The 18,863-nt window shown below is 55.8% G+C and overlaps 1 protein-coding gene across 3 annotated transcripts in view; it reads left to right on the top strand.

Annotated features, from left to right (window-relative positions):
- The window catches only part of THSD4 (thrombospondin type 1 domain containing 4), a 409,353-nt gene extending 392,323 nt beyond the window's left edge, over positions 1 to 17,030 (top strand). For all 3 annotated transcript variants that reach the window (XM_062206542.1, XM_062206540.1, XM_062206539.1), the window contains exons 14-18: positions 111 to 284; positions 2,056 to 2,229; positions 5,516 to 5,695; positions 6,530 to 6,674; positions 13,153 to 17,030. In XM_062206542.1, coding sequence (XP_062062526.1) covers positions 111 to 284; positions 2,056 to 2,229; positions 5,516 to 5,695; positions 6,530 to 6,674; positions 13,153 to 13,295 — 816 coding nt within the window. In that variant the 3' untranslated portion in view covers positions 13,296 to 17,030. The remainder of the gene's footprint in view (positions 1 to 110; positions 285 to 2,055; positions 2,230 to 5,515; positions 5,696 to 6,529; positions 6,675 to 13,152) is intronic.
- Positions 17,031 to 18,863: the final 1,833 nt, after the last annotated feature.

The following is an 18,863-nucleotide window of genomic DNA, read 5'->3' as shown; positions in this document are numbered from 1 at the left end:
TCCACCTCCACACATGAGAGGTGACAGAGCCAAGACCCCAGAGGAACAAGCAGGCAGGCGTGGTCACAGGCCCCGCAACCGCTGACGCGCGGCCGCTGCCCGCGTTTCAGTGCTCAGTGCCCTGCGGCGTGGGGCAGAGGACCCGCGACGTGAAGTGCATGAGCAACCTCGGGGACGTGGTCGCCGACGAGGAGTGCAACGTGAAGCTGCGGCCCAGCGACATCGAGAACTGCGACATGGGGCCCTGCGCCAGGAGCTGGTTCCTCACCGAGTGGAGCGAGCGGGTGAGCGTGGGCGCACGGGTGCAACGGGGCCGCCCCGGCCCCGGGCAGGCAGATCTCTGGGAGCATGCGGCTGGTGTCTGTGTGGCCCGGGTGCTGGCCCGGCCCTCGCCTCCTCTTTCCTGTCATGTGACACGCGAGGGGGTCAAACCCCAGGCACGTGTGTACGCCAGGTGCTGCAGGATGCAGAGGGAAATTTGCTGGCCTCAGGTGCAAGTGAGGTGCGAAGAAGTGGTTTGGGGGGTTTGGAATGCAGAGAGGGCCAAGATCTTACTGGCTCTGACGAGAGATTTTAAACAGCATGAGTCTCACAGTCTGAACACCGGATCAGACGTGGCTGAAACCAGACCTTTTGGTCTGGAATATTCCAGTCGCCGCAGAAGGGAGTTTTTCAACCTAAGGGACCAAGGCATCGTCCGGATTTTCCGACAACAACGCAGATAGAGCAAAAGTTGGGAAAAGTGCACGTGGAAGCCAGCGAGGGAGGAAAACGCCCCTGTACCTCTTGGGTTCTTGAGCTGGGGCCTGTGAATTAAAGCAACAAAACATTAACTGGAAAAGAGCATGGGAATGTAGCAGAGCGTGAGACCGCTCGCTGCCCAGTGCTCAGCACAGCCGTGCTCCTGTGTCTGATCGCCCGTGCCTCCCTCTACCTGTGCGAGACCCTGCGGTATGTGTAAGCAATGGAACATTACTCAGTGCTGAAAAAGGACAGGAGCCTGCCGTTGACCCGACGTGGCGAGCCAGGAGGGTGCTGTACTCGGTGAAATGACCAGACACAGAAAGAAAAGCATCGCATGGCCTCACGTACACGTGGAAGATTCATTTTTTTTACTTGAAAGACGTAGTGACAAAAAGGGAAAGACAGAGAAAGAGATCTTCCATCTGCTGTTTTGCTCCACAGATGGCCTGCACAGCCAGAGCTAGGAGCCTGAAACTCCATCGGGGTCTCCCACACAGGGGGGCAGGGGCCCAAGCACTTGGGCCATGTTCTGCTGCCTTCCCAGGCACAGTAGCAGGGAGCCGGATCAGCAGTGGAGCAGCCGGGGCTCAGATGGAAGCTCACATGGGATGCCGGCACTGCAGTACAGTCTTAACCTGCTACGCCACAGAGCTGGCCTCCGTTGAGTTCTTTTTTTTTTTTTTTTTTTTTTTTTTTTTGACAGGCAGAGTGGATAGTGAGAGAGAGAGACAGAGAGAAAGGTCTTCCTTTTTGCTGTTGGTTCACCCTCCAATGGCCGCTGCGGCCGGCACATCTCGCTGATCTGAAGCCAGAAGCCAGGTGCTTATCCTGGTCTCCCATGCGGGTGCAGGGCCCAAGGACTTGGGCCATCCTCCACTGCACTCCCGGGCCATAGCAGAGAGCTGGCCTGGAAGAGGGGCAACCGGGACAGAATCCGGCGCCCCGACCGGGACTAGAACCCGGTGTGCCGGCGCCGCAGGGTGGAGGATTAGCCTGTTGAGCCGCGGCGCCGGCCTAGTTCATTTTTAAAAGAGGACCCAGGAGCCTCCAAAGTGGGCTTTGGCCGTGCACTTCCAGGATGAGGAGGTGCTGTGTGGGTGAGCGGGGCTCAAGTGTGCGTGCACCTGTGCAGCTGGTCCCACAGGCTCACTCCTGGGGGTGCGCTGACCTGAGAGAGACTGGAGACAACCCCAGGGCCCTGGGCCTCACCCAGGAGGACTGGGGGTCCTGGTGCCAGGCCTGGGGAAGGGCATGGGTGAGGTTCCAGCAGCATTAGACTGAAGCCCCTCTAACTCCTGTCCTGTCCCGCAGTGCTCGGCGGAGTGCGGGGCCGGAGTGCGGACACGCTCAGTGGTGTGCATGGCCAACCACGTCAGCAGCCTGCCCCTGGAGGGCTGCGGGGACAACCGGCCAGCCGAGGCCACCCCGTGTGACAACGGGCCCTGCACGGGCAAGGTGGAGTGGTTCGCGGGGAGCTGGAGCCAGGTGAGTGTCCCATGTCCCATGTCCCTGCCCTGAATCCCTGCTGTGCCCTGGCTGCTCACAACCCTGGAGGGAAGCTGCACCCATGCCGGGTGGCAGGAGCCATGGAGCACCACCATGGGCTCCTCTGAGCACTGGGCCAGCCCCAAGGGGCCAGACAGGCCGCCCTGCCCACAGCTAGCACCACCGTGGGCTCCTCTGAGCACTGGGCCAGCCCCAAGGGGCCAGACAGGCCGCCCTGCCCACAGCTAGCACCACCGTGGGCTCCTCTGAGCACTGGGCCAGCCCCAAGGGGCCAGACAGGCCGCCCTGCCCACAGCTAGCAGCTGGCCTGGCAGGGTTTCCTGGTCCGTAAAGCAGGGGTGATGGCGGTGTCTCAGGAGGCTGTTTCCAGAGGCAGTGAAATCGCATCCGCAGGGTAGCAGAGGCCCTGACACCCAGGAAATGCCAGTCGCAGCTGCATGACGTGTGTGAAACACGCTAGCCGTAGCTGTGTGACCCACATGGAACACGCCAGGCAGAGCTGTGTGCCAAGTATGAAACACGCCAGGCAGAGCTGTGTGACCCACATGAAACACGCCAGGCAGAGCTGTGTGGCACACGTGAAACACGCCAGGCAGAGCTGTGTGGCACACATGAAACACGCCAGGCAGAGCTGTGTGGCACACGTGAAACACGCCAGCCATGGCTGCAGTGGCTGCTGTCCTGGGTACAAAGCCAACTCTGTGTGCACAGACACAGGCCCTGGCTTGAAGAACAGATGAGGCCAAATACTTGGGCAGAGTTGCTCGGCTGATCCATTCGTTTTGTCCGCACTGCTCTCAAATGGAGCCCTTTAAGAGCACGCGGGAGAGCCTGTGCCAGCTGCCTGCCCTGCCCAGCACCTTCGTATGCCATGTGGTCCTCACTGCCCCGGGCCCCAGGTCCGCCTGGGACTTTGCGGCTGCTGATCCTGGCATATGCACTGTCAGGACCTCGGCCCTATACAGAATTTTCTTCCTTTCGCGTAGCTTTAAAAACAGACGGTGAAAAAGAACAGGCTGCCTCGTACGTGGATACAAGCCCTCGGCAGAGCCATTTGGCCACATCTGGGGCCGTTCAAAGTTTTCATTTGCCTTTGCCCAGTCGCCTTCCTCCCGGGGAGTTCATACAAGTAATGAGCAGAGGCAACAGGCGCCTCCAGCAGAGCTGTCTGGGGTCCGTCCTGCCTCAGAGACAGCGGAGCCGCAGCAGGGACCGGGAGCGGGTGGCCGGGGAGAAGAGGAAGGGTGGGAGCCCCAGGGGTTTTATGTCCACAGCATGAAGCTGGTTTTTTGTCAGATTTCCTGAACGCTCTTATCACACCACCTGTCGCGCACAGAACATGCAGAGAGGGTGCGAGTCCTGCCTGTGCCACTGTGAGCAGCCAAGCCGCCCTGTGGTGACGGATCCCAGCCTTTCCTGGGTTTCCTGGCCTGGGCGGGTGCTCAATCTCCCCAGCCTGCTCCCTCTCCCGAGTGTGACCATCGCAGCTTCCTGGGCTGTGTGCCAGGGGCTTGCCAGGGCCCGGCGGGAGCAGGGATTCCACAAACTGCAGCTCCCTTCTCCCCGGGTCTGTGAGGCCACACACGGCATGACCCAGGGTGACTGGGCACCCAGCTGGCCACTGCCTGGGATCTGCCCCCTAGAGGCTGCCCCTCCACGCCTGGGGCATGAGAACACTGTGAAAGCTCGTGTACTTCATAAAGTGGCCGTGCCTGACTCCAGGGAGACCCCAGGCCCGATAGGGAGTGAGGAGCTGGAGGAGTCTGTGGGAGCTTGAGGAGTGCAGGCCCCAGCCCCACACACCCCAGAGTTAGGGTAGGGTCTCAGAGTTCCCAGCTGAAGACCAGGGTCACCAGGTGCCAGGCTGTGCCCTACTCCCAGGGGGCCTGAACTTCCAAGCCCAGGCAAGAGTGCCCAAGTCACAAGTCACAGGATCTTAGGTGGGTAACTTTGAACCTGACCCTTTTTTTTTTTTTTTTAAATCTCATATTGGTAGCAAAGTGCCTAGGGCCTAAACCCCCAACAGAACTTGGAGGTGGCTGCACATGGGACAGTGATTACACAAATATCCATGAAAAACAGAGACAGTGAGGAGAGCCCTGGGTGGCACTGCACCCTGGGTCCCTGGAGCCACTGTGGGGAGCACTATTTTGTCTTATTTTTACTCAACCAACAAATCTGGTTTTTAGGGGTCAAATTTTAATCGTTGACATTTATTGTCATCACGTATGTATTCCAACTTCCCCGTGAAATCTCGTTTTGTGTTCTTGGTTCTTTCCTCTTTGTTCCACACACTTACATTGATCAGGTTTTCTTTTTTGTCATTAATTTTTATTTATTTTCATTTTATTTGAATAGCAAAAAGAGAGAAAGAGCTTCTGTCTTTACTTCCCAAATGCCCACAACTCTTAGAGCTTGGCCAGGCTAAAACCAAGAGCCCAGCACTCAGCCTGGATCTCCAATTTGGGTGGCAGGGACTCAGTGCTCTCCCAGGGTCTGGAAGCAGAGCTGAGCCTGGAACCCCAGGCGCCCTGATACCTGATGCCAGCGTCCCATTGTGCCGAACCACCGCCCCGGTCAGGCGTTCTCAAGCCCATTCTTCCCTTCCAACTTTGTTAGTTATAAGCCCTGTTTTCATTCTGGTGGTAACACTCGAGTTCTAACATAGAGTGATGTGCCTGTCGGAGTCGTCAGAAACCTCCTCCTCCCTGGGAGAGAACGAGCTCTTTCCTTGTCAGTGCAGCAGCTCCAGACACTGGCGTCGGTCCCTCTGGCAGAGGCGTTAATGGCGGCCACAGTCACGGCGTCAAGTGGTTCACAGGAGCCGGCAGCCTGTGCGCAGGGCTCAACCCAAGCTTGCAAACAAAGAGGTTGGGCGCCACGGCCCCAGTCCTGCTGCTTCGCTGGGGAGGGGACCCCAGCCTGGGTTCTGCTCCCCGGCTTTGTGCGCTCGGGGAACCGTACCTTCGCCCCCATCCCCAGGTGCGCGTGCGGTAGGGGCTCTCTCTGTCCCCCGCCCACGCCCAGGGACCAGCAGCTATAGCCAGCACGACGGCTGAGACTCTGGAGAGGCGGCTGCTGAGCCTGTCCCGTGCCGGGTGAAGGGACCGGCGAGCAGCTTCCCAACTCCATGGGTCCTCGGGGCCGTGGGCCCAACTTCCGGTCCCCGACCGGAAGAGGCTGTGACGTCAGCGCGCACGCGCATGCGCGGCGCCGCCAGCCTGGCATTCCCCCGTGACGCGGCTTTCCTCGCGCGTCCTCCTAGTGCTCGGTGGAGTGCGGCCCGGGGACGCAGCAGAGGGAGGTCATCTGCGTGAGGAAGAACGCGGGCAGCTTCGAGGTGCTGGAGCCCTTCGCCTGCTCCTTCCTGGAGCGGCCCCCGAGCCGGCAGGCCTGCCACCTCAAGCCGTGCGGCGCCACGTGGTTCAGCACCGAGTGGAGCATGGTGAGTCTGCCGCCCGCCCGCCCTGGGGCCCGGGGAGGCCTCGGGCGTGGCCTCCCGGCCAGCGCTGTTGGTCACAGCAGCTGCGACCCCCTTAGGACGGCCGCAGCCCATCGCGCAGTGCCTGGGTTCAAGTCCCAGCTCCGCCTGTGACCCCAGCTGCGGCTGCTGTGCACCCTGGGAGGCAGCCGGGATGGCTCAGGTGCGTGGGCCCTGCCACCAGTGTGGGAGACCCAGGTGGATTCCCAGGCTCCTGGCTGCAGCCTGGCTCAGCCCCGGCTGTTGTGGGTGGAAGCTGTGTCTGGGTCTCTGTCTGCCTTGCAGATTGAAAAAAAGAAGAAAAAGAATTAGAAGATGTTGGGTTTTCTAGGCTTCCTCCTGACTGAGGCCTTTGCATTTTAAGGGTTTGTGTATTTAAAGGCAGAGTGACTTGCGAGGCTCCTGCAGGTCCCCGGGACAGCGAGCGCCCTGGGAGGGAGCCCTGGGAGTGCTCAGAGGCCTGTGAGGTTCACGAGCCGTGAAGAGCTCGCAGAGCTGAGTGGCTGTGCAGCAGCGGGAGGGGGCTGTTGCGAATCTTAGGTGCTACGAATGGTCTTGTAGTTCTCAGAGGCCTGGCCTTCAGGGGCTACAAGATATTCTGGATGATGTGACGTGATGGCCAGACTCGCTCCACCGCGGAGAGAGCTGTGGGAATGGCAGAGGGGCAGGCACGCAGCAGTGACTGACAGGTGCTTGGGCGGTTAAGTCTGTCTGCTTCGGGCGGTGTTCCATCCCCTCTGGGGCTGCTGAGCAAAAGCCCTGCTTAGAAGTCTGACTGCCTACGTTGTTCCCGCTCAGTGCTCCAAGAGCTGCCAGGGTGGCTTCCGGGTCCGGGAAGTGCGGTGCCTGTCGGACAACATGACCCTGAGCAACCTCTGCGACCCTCAGTTGAAACCAGAAGAGAGAGAGACCTGTAACCCCCAGGACTGCGTCCCTGAAGTTGGTAAGTGGGACTCTCTTGTCTTGGAGAAAATATTCCGCTCCCTTACGCTCTGCTGGAGTTTCGTTTCAGGGGGTGAAAAACGCCAAGTCCATCCGGGGCTCTCTGTGACTTTGAGCGTCGTTGTGGTGATCAGGGGGACAAAGTCCTCCTGGAATTGAGGGTGACTGCTCGTGGCACAGGCGGTACCCTGGCCACGCATCCAGAGGCTCCACTGTGAGTCTAGGAGGATGGTGATGCTGGCAGATGGGTGCCGCCATCCCAAGGTGGAAGTAGCACCATCCCAGCTTTTAACTGCAGATTCAAACTAACGTCGGTGGGACCATGGGAGGATCAGCTGTGACCCGAGCAGCAGCTGGCAGAGAAAGGCCACAGGGAAAAGCCAAGAACTGGGGGAGACACTGGGGGGGGGGGGGGCGTCCTAGCCAGAGGCGCACTGATCCTGCGATTCAGCCTGCACCCTAGCGGAAGGCATTGGTGAGTGGCGGGCGCGAGACCCCTAGTGGGCTGCAGGTCACGAGGAAGGGCCATGGCAGCGGCTACGGCAAGGGCGGGAGGTGCAGGGTGTGGAGCTGCATCTCCAGGCACGCTGGGTGCCCAGACCCACCTCAGGTCTGCTCAGGACGGCGGCCAGGCTCCGTGAGGACCGTCTGCAGAGCCCGGGGTTCTGAGCCTGTTGGTTGGGCTCCTCATTCGCACAGCACCTGTTTATTCACTTGGCAGTGCATCAAAACAAACAGATCACCTACTAGTAGGCACCCGGTGCAGAGTCCACCCTGAGTAGGCCAGACTGAAGGTTTTAGGGTCCCTCTCCCTCACCGCAGGATGGTGCCACTCCGAGGGGCTTTGTAAACCAGCAGTGACAGCAAACAGTGCAGAGGCCACCCTGCTCAGGAGCAAGCCAGAAATGTCAATTCTATAGGCAGAAAATTAGGAGCACCGGAGACAGATGCAGAAAAAGCAGCAGATGAGAAGTGGAGAGAAGGCAACCCTGCTCCGGCACGGGAGAGCGTGGTGGTGGAGCCAGGGACCGGCAGACTGGGGAGGTGGCAGTGCTGTTCTGTAGTGGGAGGAAGAGTGCTGAGGGCCTGGCCTTCCCATGTCTCTGAGCCAGTGATAAAGCAACAGAAACTGAGCTGGTAGGGCGCTGACAGCCACAGAATTCTGAAACGGACTCGTATACGCAAGGTATGGCAACTCTGATAAAGATGGAATGTTAGGTGGGGAAGGCAGAGGCTTCTGTTGTCTTGAGACAACCACAGACGCTTAAAAAAGAAAGAAAAGGCCTTCAGCATTTCCTGTTGTACTATGTACAAGCATAAGTGGAGGAAAGCTCCTGGCTTGGAAGACACACGGCAGAAATGCTGGAAAAGGTGCCCAAGGAGTCTTCAGAACGTTCGTGGAGAATGTGTATTGTGGAACACAGCATGGATTTAACAGTTTTTTGCCCCAAAAATAAACTTTTAATTCAGTTTTCCACAAAAGTTCTCTATAACCCAGCCCCAGAAACCAGATGCCTTGCTGCTGGGTGTGAGAACATCATAGCCTTTGCCCTTTGAGTCTACCAAGACTGAGGTTGGAAGGAGGGAAAGGAGAGAGGAAGAGAAAAGCAAAGACCTCGGAGAGATGCGTGAAGCACATAGGAGGATGTGTTAACAGTGCGAGACGGAGGCTGAGGGGCAGACGCTGAGACAGGCCCACAGCCAGTCTTGCACGCCACAAAAGGGCTCATTCCCAGTCGTTGAAACTTCATTTAAGTTCGGATCACAAATCGTTACTTAAATTCTTCAAAGGCACATTGCAGTGCAACACTGCAAAGAAATCTGCAGATAAAGATGCTTGCTTGTCTCTGGCTCGGAGCCGTGGACAACTAAGATGGGTCAGAGCTGCCAGATCCCTGGGCTGGACGCCCAGTCTTCAGTCCCAGCTCACGCAGGCACACGTGCCAGGGGTTTCTCACTCACGGATGCGGTGCAAGTTTCCGTTGTCTGTGTTTGTCTTTGGTGTCTTTTCAAGGGGGCAGAGCACTGTTTATCTTCCAATCCAATAAAATCCAGTGAAGGCAAGAAGGGAAGGCACAAGATTAACGCAGTGGCTTCCTTCATAGGGCTCTCAGAATCGCACATCCGAGCATGTTCACTCCCCAAGCCCGGGTTAGGAAAGCACAGGTGCATCCCACAGGGTTGGGTAAAGAAGGCTCAGCTGCGTGTTTGGATTGCAGCTCTGGAGAAGGAAGCGTTGTGTGAGTGCACAAGAAATGCGTGCCCGCATCCGCTTTTTGGAATCTGCACAGATTATTAGCATTAATTTTATCCCAGAGAGTCACTGCTAAATCACCTTAGATTTGATATCTTAGATGTCATTTGTGTAGATAATAGATTCCTAATGTATACATAACCCACTCAGAAAATTTTTTAAAGAAGTGATCAGTTTTATAAAAAATAAGAGATAACAGGGCTGACATTATGGCATAGCAAGTTAAGCAACTGTGTGTGATGGCAGCATCCCATATGAGTGGCCGTTCTAGTCCCAGCTGCTCCACTTCCGGTCCGGCTCCTTGCTAATGGACTGGCAAGGCAACAAAAGATGGCCCAAGTCCTTGGGCCCCTACACCTACATAGGAGACCTGGATGTGGCTCCTGGCTTTGGCCTGGCTTAGCCTTTGATATTGCAGCCATTTGGGGAGTGAACTAGCAGGCAGAAGCTCTCTCCCTCCTCCCCCGACTTCTTTCCCTCCCTGTATCTCCCTCTCTGTAACCCTAGATTTCAAATTAAAAAAAATCTTTCTTTTTGAAAAAAATGAGAGGAGCAAACCTAACAGCACAGGCTCAGGAAATGCTGTGCCTAAAAGTACCAGAAATGTAAAATTAAAAATAACCAGAGTTCCATTTTCTTTATAAGATTGGCAGACTTTTTCAAAATTGGATATGCACTGGTGGCAGTCAGGGACGGGGCAAGTTCCAACTTGTAACTTGGTGTAATCTGTTCTAGAGCTTCGGCGGTGTCAGGACACGAGGTGCGATCCCCCACTCAGTAGCGTGCTTTCAGAAACGTGCAGAAGCCACATGTGTACAAGGACCAGGGCTCAGATAGGAACAAGTTAGTGAATTAGATCATTTCTTGTAACTTGGAAATGACAGATTACACCATAAGGCAGTGCTCAGGAAAGAACGTGTGTGGTGTGGTCCTCATTCCTACCCCATCTGAGCAAGCACTCCTGTGGTCTCCCGTTTTGAGCGCTGGTTAGTCAATGACGGGTAAGATCCCCTGGGGGACAGCCTAAGACAGGCACAGCCACGTACGGAGACCACATGGAAACGGGGTCAACAATGGTATGGCCAAGAACCATGCCTCCCGTTGCTCAAAAATTAATGGAAAGGGGGAAATGTGGTGGAATGAGAAGGCCATGCCAAGATGGCCGCTGGCAGCAGAAACTGCCTGGCAACAGGCTGTGATTGGATGCAGTGAAATGTATTTATGAGCCAGTGGCTGAGAGCTACACTGTCAGCCCTTTCCAAGATTGATCTCTCTGTTCACGCCATGTCCATCAGAATCCAGACAGTTTTCATGGGAAAATCTGACGCAAAGTTTAGAGAGAGAAGCCCAAGCGAAGAGCCAGAAACAGCCAAGGCAGCTGTCTCGTTTCAGTGATTATTTATGTATTTTCCTCTACTCGAAATACAGAGCGTTTGAACAGAGGGACGGAGTGATGTGCCTGAGCGAGTGCTGACAGGGGAGCGCCACACACTGATAAATGTTGGAGTCCTTTATTGCCGGCAGCTGAGAGTGGCTCATGGCCTAAAGATCGCTCCACCCCCAAAGTCCAAAGCGACAAAGTTTATATAGGCAAAAACCACAAGGCCAAGAGGGGGAAATGTATGGTTACTAGGGTCAAGCTGACCTAAAGCCTATGCAAAAACTAGTATCAGTTATAATCTTGACAACCTTAACCTAAAGCTTATGTGAAACTAATATCAGTTACAATCTTGACAACACAGATTGCAATCTTAACAATTCCGATTATAATCTTGACATTAATCCAGGTATTGGCCTAAATCATATGTGGGACATAGACAATTACACTCATTAATCCACGTGCAGCCTGTCATTTTTTTTTAAGTCTACTTTTTTTTAAAGATTTATTTTATTTATTTGAAAGAGTTAGGTGGAGACAGAGAGGTCTTCCATCCACTGGTTCACTCCCCAGTTGGCTACAATGGCCAGAGCTGTGCCGATCCGAAGCCTGGAGCCAGGAGCTTCTTCCAGGTCTTCCACACAGGTGCAGGGGCCCAAGGACTTGGGCCATCTTCTACTGCTTTCCCAGGCCTTAGCAGAGAGCTGGATTAGAAGTGGAACAGCCAGGATTCGAGCCAGTGCCCCTATGGGATGCCGGCACTGCAGGCGGTGGCTTTGCCTGTTGTGCCGCAGTGCCGGCCCCAGCCTGTTTTTACACATGAGCGATCATGCGAGGGAGTTTGTGCTCTGCCACGTGGGAGGCAGTGTGTGTTAGGTCATTGTTTCAGACCAGAGTCTCACAGTGTGCAGTACCTTCTCAAGATGGAACATTGGGTGCTCTAAAATGGAGCTCTAAAACGGTGTTACTTCAAGAGCAGAAGGGACCTCCCATCCTCTAGTACCTGTGACAGCCAAGGGTGAGCCCGACCAGGCCAAAGCCAGAAGCCTGGAACTCTTATCCGAGTCTCCATGTGGGGCCCAAGTACTTGAGCTGTGACCTGCTGCCTCTAGGGCGAGCATTAGCGGGAAGCTGGAATTGGAAGTAGAGGCGGGACTTGGCCCAGGCACTCTGGTATCAAGTGCAAGTGTCCCAAGTGCTGGGCCGCATTCCCGCCCTGTCCAAGGTGATGTTGAGGACTTACCACCACAGACACACTGGCTCAGGAATAGATGAGCACAGTGAGCCATTGGCAGCATTGTGAACCTGTGGGAGTGAGCCGTGAGATAAAAGACCACCCAAATTGTTTATCAGAATAGGAGAAATGAAAATAAGTCCGGTAAACGCGAATCTCTCCCTCATGTCACATACATACATACACACACGTGTGCACACATGCACCCATTCCTGGTGGGCCAAGGAAGTAAATGTGAAGAGAAACTTTAAAGCTTTTACAGAGAATATAAAGACATTTGTTTTTTATTTGAGTAGGAAAGGATTTCTTAAACCAGAATCTCAGACTGCAAGAAAAATGTTATGATGGCAATTGTTAAAATGTAAAATCCCTGTTTATCAAACCATGACATAAAGAAAGTGATAAGAAAATTACAGGTTTGGGGAAGGTGTTTGCTGCACACACAACAAAGGATCAGATCCTTTATATGAGGAATTTAAAGATGTACTTTTTATTTATGTGAAAGACAGGGAGAGAAGGAGAAAGATCTTCCATCTACTGGTTCACTCCCCAAATGGCTGCAATGGTTCGAGCTGGGCCAGTCCAAAGCCAGAAGCCAGGAGCTTCTTCCAAGTCTCCCCCATGGGTGCAGGGGCCCAATGACTCAGGCCATCTTCCACTGCTTTCCCAGGTACATTAGTACGAAGCTGGATTGGAAGGGAGAGCTAGGACTCAAGCCGGCACCCATACAGGACGCTGGTGCTGCAGATGTCAGCTTACCTCACCACACCCCAGTGCCAGCCCCTTAAATGGCAAATTGCCTACAAGAGTCTTCAAAAAACTGATGGGAAGAGCATGTTATGAAAAGATTGTGTGTGGATTTCAGGATTATTTGCACCAAAACGTGCTTACCTTTTCATTCAATTTTCCATGATCTCTGTAAAGTATCTTGTATGATGACACATTGGACCTCACCTGGAAGTCATTTCTCACTCACTAGATCAGCAAAAAACAAAGCAGCCGGAGGGGGCTTCCCGCTCCACAGAGAGGCAGTGACTTCAGCGTCTGCCGGCAGAAAGTGGATCAGTAAACGGGCTGACACGGGGATTCTAGGAGTAGGGGAGAAGAGTTGCCTAGGGCTTGCATGCAGCTCGACAGAATCGCTCAAGTTCAACATCGAGCAGCCTGCTGGGGAGTGTTTGCAATGTGTGGCTTTCATTTCTGAGCTTCACTACCACCAAAGTAGGCAGAAATGTTTGGAGGTAACCAGCCGGGCCCTGTGCCTGTGTCTTCCATGTTTCTTCCTGGCACTGACCAGTGAGGACACAGTTCATTAAAATATTGTCCGTGGTCTTCAAGGAGGTCATGGAACAGGTGTGTGATGTGTGGATGTAAAGGGTTTTTTTGCACAAGGTAAAATTATCTTAATTCCATTTCTCCATGAGGCCCCTTGGTGCCTCACTCCATTGTGATGTTTAGGAAAGGGGTGCACTGTTGGCAAGCTCCCACCCAAGACAACGGTGATGCGGCGCCGGAGGCGGGGAGGAGACGCCCGCCCCAGGCTCGGCACGGCTGGCTCTCCTCTGCTGGCCCGGCCGGCGTGCTCAGGCTCTCGCTCTGCTCTCTCGCTGCAGATGAGAACTGCAAGGACCAGTACTACAACTGCAATGTGGTGGTGCAGGCACGCCTCTGCGTCTACAGCTACTACGAGACCGCCTGCTGCGCCTCCTGCACCCGCGGGGCCCACCGGCAGGCCGGCGTCCTGGGGAGCAGATAATCCCGCAGCCCCGTGAGCTGCTGGCCCAGAGCCCTGACGGCCAGCTCTGTCGCCACCTTGTCCTCAGTGAAGCATCCACAGGGCTCCCAGGAGCCTGTGCGCAGGATGCTCTAAGCCACCATGGGTCCTTGTGGTGTCCACCCTGTGCACTGTCAACCCCTCCCTGCCTTTGGACCTGGCACCAGCCCGTGATGCTCTCGGAAAACCACGCAGAGGGACGCGCCTGCCACTCTCGCCCAGACCCCATCCCGGCACTTCCTGAGCTGGCAGAAGGGCCAGGTCACTGCCTCACCCGTGCTCCTGGTCTTCAGCACCCCTGCAGGTGGGAGGAGGCGGTGCTTGTCCAGAGCCCGCTCTGCTCGGCCGCGTTGCCTGCTTCCCTCTGCCACTTCAGCCCGGCTGTGCCTCTGCCGTGTCCAGGGCGTTGCGCTTTCTGCCTTAAGACGCAAGCAGCTCGTGTTGATCCCACGCTTCAGTGTTTAGTAGGTGCCTCAGAGAGTAGCCCTTGAGCCACTCACCGCTCCCAGAATGGGAGCAGGCACAGATAATCACCCCATCTTACTGACCAGGAAACTGAGGCCCAACTCAGGTATTGCCCTGTCAGGTGGAGTCACCCGTTCAGTGGTGTCCCCTGCCAAGGTGAACACTGGTGACCTCATCCCACTCCTCCTCCAGGGCCTGCCCCGAAGCCGCAGGTGTGCGTTCAGAAACCTGCAAAACGCCCCTTGCACAGACAAAGCCCAGGCCTTTGAATGCCTTCCTCAGGTCACAGGTCAAGGCCCAGGTGTGTCTGCTGGTGCCTTCAGCTCCGTCCTCAGCCTTGAAGTCCACCACAGGATAGGCTGGACCTTGGCCCCCCACCCCGTCCGTCCCTGTCCCTGTGTTTGGTTTCTGGATTTCCCTCTGGAGCCCACCCCAGGCCAGGAGCCCCCTGCCTACCCAGCTGTGGCGGAAGCAGCCGTCTGCCTTCCGAGGCATCCTGAGCCCCGGGCCTGGCTGCTGAACTCGGCCTGCTCTTCCTGGAGAGCCCCGGGCGCCCCCTCCCCGTGCACACGTGCCACCCAGACTCTGCTGCTTGGCTGAAGGAGACCAGCAGGGGCTCCTGTCCACCTCTCTCTCCCCAGCCATCTCGGGGAGTTTGTCCTGCGCATGGCCACTCTCAGATCTCACTGAACACGTCAGTCGCGAGGGGGATGGAGGGCTGTGTGGCGTTCTGTCTAGGATGGAGAGCAGGCAGCGTGGGTGGGAAGAAGAGGAAACGGCTGGCTCTGGCTGAACTTTGCGAAGTTCCCAGCTGTCTGTGCTGTTTGGCTGAGGCCTGGGTGGCTGTGGGGTCCTGTCCCCCAGAGCTGTCGTGACCCGGGTGGGTCCTGGGTATCACCTGCTGGTTCTGCACTGGGACCGTGCCCCTCCCATGAGTGTCAGCCGCAGGAGCAGGAGACAGCAGTCCTGTGCATGTGGAGGGGGTGGGGTAGTACCTGAAGAGGGGCTGGTCCAGGGAGCTGCCCTTGGCGCTGGCTCGTCCTCAGAGGTCACAGATCTCTGGAGCAGGGGTTTTACTGCTTTGCCTGAGTAGAGTTTGCTGATCTCTCCGTTTCTTAGGTCAGCATCTCATTGCCTTTCTTCCGGCACAGCGCCTTCGGCCAGGGCCCAGGGTGTTCCCAGCAATGCTCTCCTAGGATGGGGTTTCAGAGGAAGCCCCTCCGGGCACAGCTGCGTTTCTTCCTCCCTCCTGCCCACCCCCTTCCATCACCACCATCTGCTCTCTGCCTGCGATCTCTGCCTGCCTGTGCTTTGGAGGTGAAATTTCACATTCCGCCCCCACCCACCAGTGTACTGGAGCGCCTGAATCCCTGCTCTGAAGTTTTAAATTAAAGCTGGTGTGTTTTTCCTCACAAAAATCAGCAAAGCTCCAAACAAGAATGGTTTGGGTTTTTAGTTCTCTCTATTGCCAGAGGAAACTGTGCCTCTTACAGCCATGTGCGTTCCATTCACTCGCTCACACCCAGGACTGACTCCCAGGGCTCCATGCCAGGAAGGTGTAGCCCAAGAAAGAAACCAGAAGCTGTGGGACCCCGAGCGCTAGGGGCATCCTGTACCTGCAGCACACAACTGGAGCAGGAACAGATCCAGGCCCGCCCCCCTCCTGTCCCCCCGCAGGAGCCAGGTGGGATGGGGGCCCTCGGCTCACCCGTCCTGTGGCTGTCTTCTCTGGTCGGGGCTCTGTAGGTTTCTGCTCCTTTCCTGAGTGTGGATCGCCTGCTTAGTCTGTGTGGCTCCAGCACCTTCCCTTGGAGAAGTGTGGTCTTGGAAGGGTGAGAGGAGGGATGCCGGCTGCACTGACTCTCATTGCTGTGGGGCAGGGACAGGAACCTGGCAGCTTCCCCAGCTACTGTCCATTTTTCCAGTAATGCAGCCACGTTAGAGTGGGAACAGAGGTGTCCCAGTGTGGTGGAGATGGGCATAGGGGTAGTGACAGGAAACAGGGCTTGAGTGACAGTCTAACAGGCAGAGGCACCTGTGACACCCTCACAGAGGTCGGCCAGTGTGGCCCTCGCTGTGCAAAACACCTCCGATAGGAGTCAGATGGGAGGTTCTGTCCAAACATGCGTGAGAAAATGGGGTTAAAGGATGAGGCTATTTTTGGGCAAAAAGTATTTGGCAATCAATATATACCCAGCTCCATTTTTCCGTGAGCGTTTTGAAGTCGTCTTGAAGGTGCCACTGAGTTCCTGTTGCCAGCTCCCAGCTCCTGCTCCCGCTCAGCCTCGTCACACCCAGTGCTGGGCCCCTCCCCAGCAGGTTGGGATCACAGGTGGCCTGTTGGCGTTGTCCACCCAGGGGGAGGCAGAGCGTAACCGGCCTCCGGTGCCTTGTGTGCTGTCTGCATGCTGAGCTCTGTTCTGAGGGTGATGGGGGGGGCGGGGGCAGGGGGCTTGCTTGGTGCCAAGGATGAGCGGCCCCAAGGGGCTGGAAACTTCAGCCACACAGCCCTTCACCCCATGAGAAGAAAGCCGCTCAGTGCTGCCTGCCTGGGCAGAAGGGTGGGCTTTTGTGATAAATTATTGTTTGTGCTGTGTAAATACAAGATGTTTATAGGAAATCTGTAATCTGGGCTCTACCTACAGAACGAGTCGCTACACAAAAATAGTTCTATGCTTTAGAATATGTTGACTGTAAAGTATTTATTTCCATCCACGACCCACACGCACACGGATCACCGGCTCCCGCTAAGCCAGTGTGTCCCATGTAGCCACACAGTAAGATCCTGTTCTGGATCCATGGTTGCGCTGGCTCAGGACACGGAGAAGCCGTGCTCCTTAGCGCTCCCTGCTTTCCCTTCATCCAGGGGATTCCCTGCCTGGTGGTGGACCCCTGGCCGGACCTGGCACCTTCAGTACCGCGCGCCTTGCCTCCACGCGGGGAGGAGGACAGGGTCTTTCTCCTCGTGTGGCTGAGCCGCAGGAGTCACCCCCATCCTTGTGCGGAGGCGGAGCAGGGGCGGGAGAGAACTGGGGACAGCTGGGGCCAGGAACACGCAGAACACTGAACTGCCCACCGACCCCACGTCTCCATTGCCGTGGTACATTCATCGGTGTCCAAGGAGCTGCAGGGCAGGCACTGCCTTGTGTGAGTAAAATGCAACCTGGCTCTTCCTCGGCAGTTTAAAGTGGCAACTATTTTTGTGTATGACTAATTTATTTGTATTATTGTAAAAATGCAATAAATGCGCCAAAAGACTAGCTTTGTCGGTACCTTCTGCTGGCTGTGGCCCGGCCTGTGTTGTTGGTTGCCCGGCTGCTCGGGCCGGGGGCTATGGGACTCTGGTAGCTGTGGGTGCCTTGTGGGTTACTGGGCCACTGTGAGGACAGGGTGTGTGCGCCGTGAGTGGGCCTGGGCCTTGACCTTGCACTGGAACTGCCCCAGCAACTGAGAGAGGACACGGGTGGTTGTGTGTGGGTGTATGTGTGTGTGTGCACGTGTGCCCCCAGGACCACGCCACACATCCCATGTGTGTGTTTCTTCAGCCTTTCCCCAGGTGGTCGCCATGGGCACATGGATTCAGGGCCCACTCTGCTGGGCTGGGGTAGCTGCACATTAGTCCTGATTTTAACAACAAAGTGGACGGAATCTCTCGACATTTTGGGGCAGGGTAACGGGAGATAGGGGCCAGTTCATGGTGCCCCCTCAAAGTCGTTCTCGTGAGAGAGGTCTCTGGTGCAGCACCTGTGGGCTCTTGTCTGTGACTTGGTCCTGTGCAGTGTCTCATCTATAGCTCCCAGCAATGTCTTAGGCCCAGCTGCCACTTCCTGTCCCTCCCACACACTCCTGGAAAAGAAAGTCCCCCAGTTAATCTCTCAGTTGTTGGCCCATAAAGGTCTTGGTTTTCACCATTTCCAAGCTACAGTGCAGTGGTCCTCAGCGTGGTCATTCCCTGACTGCACTTAGTCTTTAACCAGTCTGTGCAGGTGCTCGCAGAGGTCACAGAAAACAGCCTTAAGAGATAAGTTGAACTTGCAATTCAATTTTTTTTTTTTTTTTGACAGGCAGAGTGGACAGTGAGAGAGAGACAGAGAGAAAGGTCTTCCTTTGCCGTTGGTTCACCCTCCAACGGCCGCCGCGGCTGGTGCGCTACGGCCAGCGCACCGCGCTGATCCGATGGCAGGAGCCAGGTGCTTCTCCTGGTCTCCCATGGGGTGCAGGGCCCAAGCACTTGGGCCATCCTCCACTGCACTCCCTGGCCACAGCAGAGAGCTGGCCTGGAAGAGGGGCAACCGGGACAGAATCCGGAGCCCCAACCGGGACTAGAAGCCGGTGTGCCGGTGCCGCAAGGCGGAGGATTAGCCTGTTGAGCCGTGGCACCGGCCTTGCAATTCAATTTTAAACCTTTACTTTTTCAAATTGATAATGGATTTGAAAAGAAGGGAGAGATGCAGAGATCTTCAACCCACTGGTTCATCTCCAAATGTCTACCACAGCTGGGGCTGGGCCAGCCAGGAGCCAGGAGCTCCATCCAAGTCGAACCTGGGTGGCAGGACCCCAAGTACTCAAGCCATCATCTGCTGCCTCCCAGGTTGTCATCAGCAGGAAGCAAATTGGCAGTGGAGCCAGACTGGCACCCACAGGTTCTGATGGGGTTGTGGGTGCCTCTGGCAACACCTTGGTGCTGTCAAATTTAAATTACCCATCTGTTCTGGAAGTGGAAGTGTTTCAGTCTCCCAAAATACTCCTAACTCGGCTTTGGGCTTTGGCCTCTTAGGACTCTCTGAAAAGGTGGGTAGACTTTCCTTATTGCCAAACTCAGCTCATATTCTCCTTGAAATGTCTGTCTTTGCTTTTGGTAACACTTCCTGTTCTGCCTGGCTTGTACTTTCCATTTTTTTTTTTTTTTTTAGATTTATTTGTTTTATTTACTTGAAAGGCAGAGTTGAAGAGACAGGAGGAGAAGCAGAGATCTTCCATCTGTGAGTCACTCCCCTAATGGCTGCAATGTCCAGAGTTGGGCCAGACCAAAGCCAGGGTCTAGGAACTTCTTCCAGGTCTCCCACATGGGTACAGGGGCCCGAG

The sequence above is a fragment of the Lepus europaeus genome, chromosome 11 (genome assembly GCF_033115175.1).
Source record: "Lepus europaeus isolate LE1 chromosome 11, mLepTim1.pri, whole genome shotgun sequence".
Lineage (NCBI taxonomy): Eukaryota > Metazoa > Chordata > Mammalia > Lagomorpha > Leporidae > Lepus > Lepus europaeus.
Note: the sequence above shows the minus strand (reverse complement) of the source record. Positions and strands in the feature narration are given on the sequence as shown.